At 40.7% G+C, this 8,219-nt stretch overlaps 1 protein-coding gene across 1 annotated transcript in view; it reads left to right on the top strand.

Annotated features, from left to right (window-relative positions):
- The first annotated feature begins 8,074 nt into the window (after nucleotides 1–8,074).
- TEAD4 (TEA domain family member 4) overlaps nucleotides 8,075–8,219 on the top strand; it is a 78,059-nt gene continuing 77,914 nt past the window's right edge. Inside the window, exon 1 of the mRNA XM_006891370.1 lies at nucleotides 8,075–8,121. Within this exon, the coding sequence (XP_006891432.1) occupies nucleotides 8,075–8,121 (47 nt within the window). The remainder of the gene's footprint in view (nucleotides 8,122–8,219) is intronic.

Below are 8,219 nucleotides of genomic sequence, written 5' to 3'. Positions count from 1 at the left end.
TTGTACAGGCAAAAGCATTACACCAGGTGGAAGAGACTAGAGACAGGTACAAGGTAGTACACGTACTGCAATTTTAGTGTTTTTTGAAAGAGCAGACTTTAGTCCACAGAGTATGAAAATGTAGGCTGAAGCTTTTTATTAGAGCACAGGAATGAGAAGAAAGAGATGAGGTGGCAGGAATGAAGGTAAAATAGTAAAGACAGGCTTATTAGAAAGTTAAGTCCCCAAAGGGACTGACCGCCCTCCCTGAAAGGAAGTGGAGGTTAGGCTGGCAATCTCCTCGAGGGATTGTCTCTGAAAACCTGCTGGAAGGTCAGCTATAGGTTGGTTCTGACTTGATAGTAGCTAATAACAAAACAAAGACAAGAAAAGGCAAATACGTAGGAAGCTCTCGTAGCCTAGTGTCAAGAAGCTGTGATGCAATCCCCAAGGTACGGCGGTTCAAATCCACCAGCTGCTCTGTGGGTTGGAAATCCCCCATGCTATTAAATGCTTCTGAAAACCCACTGGAGGGTCAGCTGTAGGTTGGTCCCAACTTGATGGTACACAACAACAATAATATAGAGAACGAAGTTTATTAATGGTTACCAGGGATAGTGAGGAGAAGAACATGTAGAGTGGTAAGAGTGATGGGAAAATTGCATTGATTATTGTCATTGCTATTAAGAAATTCTACCTGTAAGAAGTTAACTGGCAAAAGTTGTGAGGTACACCTATTTATAACAAGCAAAAATAGTAGCTGCTGAGGCCACACAATCAAAAGCCTCTCATTCGTTGGTTTAGGGTCATGGCTACAGGAGACATCCAGTTAATTGGTCTAATTATATGTTTAGAGCTTCTGTTCTATCTCACATGTTCTCAAGTTGGTTTATTTCATAGTGCCTGCGGTCTACACAGTTTGCTAGCAGTTATTAACATATCTAAATTGCACTCTATTTGCCTGGATCAACAGAGGAAGAAAAAGAAGCAGGAATAGAAAGAGGATATGGAATGTGTGGTCAGATGCCTCCATGAACAACTGAGTGCTTGGTCATGTGCAGGAGGACAGGATGGTGGTGCCTGGCTGTCATTACCGAGCTACGAGATAAAAACAGTATGAAGAATCCTGATCCAAAGGGAAATCATGCAGAACAGAATTTTAAATGCTCATGGATGCCACATTTTCTTATGTCATACAGCCTGAACGAACCTCTGAAACTACTGCCCTGAGGCAATCATTAAAATTTTAATCGGAAATACCCTCTAAAATCTTTGTAAAATCTTTTGCTTGACTAACAAAAGCTGTCTGCCTTGATCATTATGCTCTTTTAAGAACTATCTATGTGGCATCAAATTGATGAAAGTAATTTCAAAGATTTGATGGAAACCTTAGATGGCAATGAGTTTATTAATGGCTGAGAAACATCTAAAAAACCCAAAGTCATAATGGTTGTATAACTCAGAGAATATCATCAGCATCACTGAGCTGTCCATGTAGAAACAGGGAAACTCGGGTATGTTTTGCTGTGTATATTTCCAATAACAATCAAATAAAAATTTTTAAAATGAAGACCCCATGGAGTGCAATTCTACTCTGATGTCATGGGCCACTACAAGTCAGAACTCAATGGCAACTTGTTAAAGGTTGATATAGAAAATAAAGAAAAAAGCAGGAAAATAAAAACCCCTTATACTAATTTTCTCAGTTGTTATTGTTATGTGCCATCGAGTCTCTTGTGACTCATAACGACCCTGTACAACAGTCATGAAACCTGCTCTATCCTTTGCCACCTTTACTGTCTCCAACACATCTACCCTCATTACCCCAGTCACTGTAGCAATCCATCTCATCAGTGGTCTCTCTCTTTCTCCATCCCTCCACTCTTCCAAGCATGATGTCCCTGGGGTCCAAGGAACGGTCCCTCCTTGCAACATACCCAAAGTATGTCAGACAAAGCCTCAGGATCTTTGCCTCCAAGGCTGGTTTCACCCTCTCTAGGATGAACCTATTTGTTCTCCTAGCAATCCTTGGTATATTCAACACTCTTCTCCAGTACTACAGCTCAAAGACTTCAATTCTCTATCATCCCTAGTCATTGTCATATATATATGATTGGGTTTTGGTGTTTGGTGTTTTTTTTTTTTTTTTTGAGTTCTTTCTTTTTGCTATTGATTGCTTTTCTTTTCCTTTTTCAGTTGTGATTTTAGTACAAGTTTACAAAGAAATTGGTTTTTATTCATATACATTTTCCTCCCTCTCCCTCCCCCAATTAACTTTGTAATGAATGCTTGTCTTGTTCCAGATTTACATATTTTTATAACCTGCTTTTTCACTACTTAAACTATCAGTTTGTCTGATTTATTGAAAACATCTTGCTGCAAAGAATCCCATCATATGGTTGTGCTTGGATTTGTTTAAGTGTCATGTGGATTATTTGCTCAATTGTGATCAAATGGATTGGGAAACCCAAAATGCAGTAAAGGAATGGAAATACCAGTCAACACATGCTGGAAGTGATAGGATTTTTTATTTTACTTCTGGAATATATCTGGCACAAATACTCTCCCCACATCAAAGCCAGCTTTGACCACAGCCCTGTCCTCTTCCTCCTGTACCACCCATCACCAGGCTGGAGTACAGATCCATTTGCAGGATGAGGTAGAGTGGTCTGGATTACCAGGAAGTGAGCTGAGGGTAGTCAGATGGAGCTCTTCCAGTTTGGTCCAGATGGTGAGATATTCCACAAATAGATTCATTCCTGATAGTCAAGTGTTGTCATTTAAGAAATTACTAATATGCTTAAGAAATGTAAATACTCCTCAGAAGGGCAGGATGGGTATAAAACACTTTCAGTCTTTGTTGTTAGTTACCTAAATAGAGTGGGTTCCAATGCATGGCTGCCCTGTGTGTGCAGAGAACGGCTCCAGAGAATTTTCATGGCTATGACCTTTCAGAAGCAGAAAAACAGGCAGTCTTTCAAGGCGCATCTTGAGTGTGTTTGAATAGCCAATCTTTAGTTTAGTCATTGATAGCACCATTCAGTGACAATTCAGAATCTGAAGATCTTCTATGATTTGAGCCTTCATGGTATGATGTCTGGTTACTAACTGAAAGGTTGATGACTCAGATCCACCAGCCCCTCCACAGGAGAAAGATGAGACAGTCTCCTCCTATAAAGACTTCAAGCCTTGGAACCCAGTGGAGGTTCTTCCAAACGATTGGCAACTGGATGGAAGGTGGTGATGAGTAGGAACTGACTCAAGGAACTTGGGGCTTGGGTTTTTGGGTTCCTTTAGTCAACAGGACCTCATCAGCCCTTGAACCAAAGATCTCTGAAGATGCAAAGTTCTCTAGAAACCTGTGAAAGTATGGACCTGAAGGCAGATGTCCTGCAGACCAACCGTTCCAGATTAGTTTCATTTAAAAGCAGTATCACTGAGGCAGTTAATGTGACCAAACAAAATGTCGATGAATGTTTATATGAAAAACTAACATGATTTGTAAGCCTTCATTCAAATAAAAAGAAATACAAAAGTAATGTCACTGACTTGTACATGTGAAGAATGTTGAGATGGCAAATATTTTGTTACTGAAATGAGAGAAAAAAACCAAAATCCTAAGGAGTAATAGTCTTGGAGAGTTAAGATTTGGAGAAGATGAAGAGGTCTGATCTCCAGGTTTCCTCTCAGCAGCTTTTGTGTTAACTGGGAAGCAAGTGCCACTTTCCAGTTCTCACTCTGTACCTGGCTGAACTCAGCTCCTGACTCAACCTTTAGTTTGAACTCCTTAGCTTGGCTAAAAACACCATTAACTGTTCAGTTATTAAAGTTTAGTGATTTCTGTTCTCTCTCGCACCCTTACAACCAAACTAGTCATCAATACTTGTTGATTTTGCTTCTGGAATATTTCTTTTACTCTCTCTCAACTTTAACCCCACTGCTAGAGTTAAGAGCACCTAGCTCTCTAATCTACACCCAATACTGTTGCCAGAGGCTTCTTCTGACATAGGAGATGATGATGACACATCTGTTCATCAGTATGGCTTACAACACTCTTTATAATATTGCTACAACTTATTTTAATGTTATTCGCCACACCCCGTATTGTCCCGTCACGGCTGCTGGCAAGACCTTTTCCCTAAAAGTGACCCCTTTTTTACAGGACACCAAACTTTTGCACATCCTACTCTGTATGTACATTTCATTAACTGCTTTGTCTTCTTGAGCTGCTCTTTGAAATCTGCTCATCTCTCTTCAGCATTTCTTCCCTTGTTTTTGCCTCTCAACATTCTTGTGCAAATTTCAGTCTTTCTGAAATCTATTTTGGTCTTTTTTTTCTTCTCTGTCTTTAGCTTTCTTCATGAATGATATCCTTGATGTCCTCCCACAATTCATCTGGTCTTTGGTCATCAGTGTTCAATGTATAAAATCTATTCTCAAGATGGGTTTTTTAATTTTTTTAAAAAAATTTTATTATTGTGTGTGTACTGTCGAATTAGATCCAACTGGTACAGGAGGAGATTGCTTCTCCTTCTCCAGCAGAGCATCTTCAAGATGGCTTTAAATTCTGGTGGGATAGAGTCAAGGCTGTATTTTGGATCTTGTGAACTTGTTTTAATTTTATTCAATTTCAATTTGAACTTGCATGTGAGTAATTAATAGTGTGTTCCACAGTCAGCTCTTGGCTGATATGGAGCTTCTCCATTATTTCTTTCCACAGATGTGGTCAGTCTGATTCTTGTCAAGTACATCAGGTGAAGTCTATGTGTATCGTTGCCATTCATGTATTTTTTAAAAGGTATATGCAATGAATTTTCATTGATTGAACAAAATTCTAACATTTGTTTTCCAGCCTCACTTCTATCACCAAGTCCCTATTTTCCAACTACCAGTCCTTTGTTTTCAACTTTTACATTTCTGTCACCGCTGTTATTAATGCATGTTTGATTGCATTGTTTGATCAACTGTAAAAGTTGGTAGCAGTCCTTGATGTCTTCATTGGTTTGTTAGTGATTGGTGCATATATTTAAAGATATTAACTGGTACTATAAACTGGTAATGAAATGTGTTAACTGGTCTTCCTTGTATGCGTATGGGTAGTATCTTTTTTCTTTTATTTCTCAGTGTTTTTCTTTCTTTTTTAAAAATTTTATTATTTTTGTGTGAGTGTACCGTCAAATCAGATATGACTGGTACAGGAGGAGATTGTCCCTCCTTTCCCAGCAGAGCATCCGGTGGATTCGAACCGTGCGCTTCTGGGATTGTAGTTGCAGCTCCTTGCCACTAGGACACCAGAGCTCCCCTCGTATGGGTAGTATCTTACCACTCACAGTATTGTACTTCAGGATAGATCTTAAAATGTTGGAAATTATAAAAATGGCTAGATTGTGAACTGTTGGAGGGCAGGGACATGTCCCTACACTTAGCAGTGTTTGCAAAGTCATCAGACAGTCAAGAAGCAATTGCAGAAATAAATAGCTATTGCTTATAGTTTGTACATTTGCATACTGCCCTGTATTGCAGTCTTTTCATGTGTATAAGGTGTAACCAGGCTGTGCAGTGACTCATTATTTATCAAGCATATCAGGATATATACCTCTAATTGAGGGCTCTTTAATTCAAAGCTATTACCTGGTGAGATGAGATACTTGTCCAATGATACTGTCATTACTAAAATTTTTTTTAATTCTTCCCTTGGAAATACTTTTGCCATTCATAACACTATCTCTTCAATAGCTTTTCTGGAAGCATTTTTTTTTTACTTTTCATTTATTAACAACTACCACCATACCTCTCTATTCAGGAAGCAAGCGGGTTTTGTATAAATGGTAAGTAAACTATTTACCCTTTCATCAAGAAGTTTCAGCAATGATATCAGTTTGAAGACTAAGGTGCACTTGATCTAAACCATGACCTTTTCAATTACTTGCTATACAGTTGAAAGTTAAACAATGAATAAGGATGACAGACATGAATTGATGCCTTTAAGTTGTGGTGTTGGAGAAGAGTGCTGAATATTCCATGGAGAGCCAAAAGGGCAACCAAATACGTCTTGGCAAAGGTGCAGACAAGATATATAGTTAAGAGGGGCCAGTTCCTGCAAAACAGCATCATGGTTGGGAAGGTAGAGGGTTAGTGAAGGAGAGAGAGGAAGACACTCAATAAGATGGACTGACAGTGGCTGTAACAGTGGGCTTGAGAATGTCAGAGACAATAAGGATAGCACAGGATAAGGCAGGACTTATGTCCATTGTTCACAGTAGTACTTATAAGTAGTAATTAACTTGACAGCACTTAACAAAAACAACAATAACAAAAATCTTTGGTTTTTTATTATAAACAAAGATTTTTTTTTTAATTCCCACCAAGTTTTTGTTGTTGTTTAAATGTCATCAACATCATGCTAGAGGGAGAAAGAATTGAAGCTGTGAATAATTTAATCTTGCTTGGAATCAACACTCCTGGAACCAGCAGTCAGGAGATCAGGAGACATTATCAGGCAAGTTTGCTGTTGGGGACCTCTCCAAAATACTTAAGAGCAATTATGTTAGCTTGAAGACTAAGGTGTTCCTGATTCAACCCATGGTCTTTTCAAACACTTGTTCCACACCTGAGAGCTGGACAATGATTAAGGATGACAGAAGAATTGATGCCTTTGAGTTGTGGTGCTGGAGAAGAGTACTGAATATCCCCTGGATTGTCAAAAAGAAAAGAACAAACCAATATGTCTTGGAAAATAGTGCAGCTAGAGAGTGCTCCTTGGAAGCAAAGATGATGAAGGTCCATCTCTCATACTTTGGATATGTAGCTAGGAGAAGAGGGACATCATGTTGGAAAGACTGAGGGTTGACAAAGAAAGGAATATCCCCCAATGAGATGGATTGACTGTGGCAATGGGCTCATGTGTGTCAGAGATGATAATAGCACAGGATAAGCTGGGGTTTAGGTTTGTTTTTTATAGGGTTGCTATGAGTCATACTTGACTCAATAACACCTAACAATGAAAAGAGGTTTGATGAGGGAGATAAGATCTGGACAATAATTATAATGGAAAAGTTCCTGAGAGACTGGCCTTGAATTTTGGAAAATACCAAAAGTTCTTTGGTTTCAAGCTTGCTAGAAGGATGGTAGAGTTAATTGTTAACAAATTGCTTTCAGGCAATTTATTACAGAGATTTTCAAACAGGAGCTCAGTATCAGCAATACCAACAAGCAACTAAATTCCCTTGGCTTGTTTGTTTAATACCCAGTCTCCCACTCTAGACTGAGTCTTCCCAGGCCAAGGAATCTGTAGGGAGTTCTGATAGGCTACCTCTTAGGCAGTTGTACTGCTAATACAAAGACCACAACTCTGGTAGTTCGAATCCACCAGCAGCAATCTCCTTCCCCCCTATTTGTTATTGTTGTTGTGTACCAACCCATAGCTAACCCTCAGGCAGGTTTTCAGAGGCAGTTAATGACAGAGGAGGAGACTGCATATCCGTCTCCGGCAGAGCAGCTGGTGGATTTGAACCACATGCTTCTGGATTGCAGCGCAGCTTCAGAAATCTAATGGAGCTATGTGGAGTTTGAATTTTGAGGGCAGGTGCTTGAGGTCTCACCTTTTCTCATTTTCACAGTATCTAGTGGGAAGAGTAGTTATTGTGTTACTGAGTCCAAAAGTACCTTGCGCTATATACCCCCAATTTAACACTCTGTGCTCTTTCCCCCATGAGGTTCAGTCTCTATAATGACAGCTTTGTGGATCCGCACCTGGCAGAAATAAAAGGACCAAAGTTGGGGAGGTCAGTGGGGGACGGATGACAGATCCGGGAATAGAACCCGGGAGTTCTGCTTCCTCTGAGCAAGTGTCCTTTGGTGGGAGCCGCGAGGAAGGGAGCAGCCCTTCCTGCGCACGGGCGCCCGCCCAGGCCCGACCTTTCAGGGACTAGCAAGCAGGGACGCCTGCAGGAGGTCAGGGATCCCGGGGGAGCGGGGCCAGAGCTAAGCGCCCCGTCCGCTCCGCTGGACACCCCTTCCCAGCTTACGAGGCAGACTTTTCAGGTTCTGACAAAAGGAACTGGGGGTAGGAGGGGCGGGCTCGAGAAAGAGGAAAATGGTGCTGAGAGATCAGGAGGAAAGTTTGAGCACCGGGGAGAGAAGGTGAGATCAGATTCAGAAACTGAAATCACTGCAGACGGCTCCGCACACTGCCAGGCTCGGGTCTTCCCTGGCCCGCCCTTCCTCCCGGCGGGCCGGCC

Source organism: Elephantulus edwardii, unplaced genomic scaffold, assembly GCF_000299155.1.
Source record: "Elephantulus edwardii isolate Elephantulus edwardi_28Jun2011 unplaced genomic scaffold, EleEdw1.0 scaffold00096, whole genome shotgun sequence".
NCBI lineage: Eukaryota > Metazoa > Chordata > Mammalia > Macroscelidea > Macroscelididae > Elephantulus > Elephantulus edwardii.
Note: the sequence above shows the minus strand (reverse complement) of the source record. Positions and strands in the feature narration are given on the sequence as shown.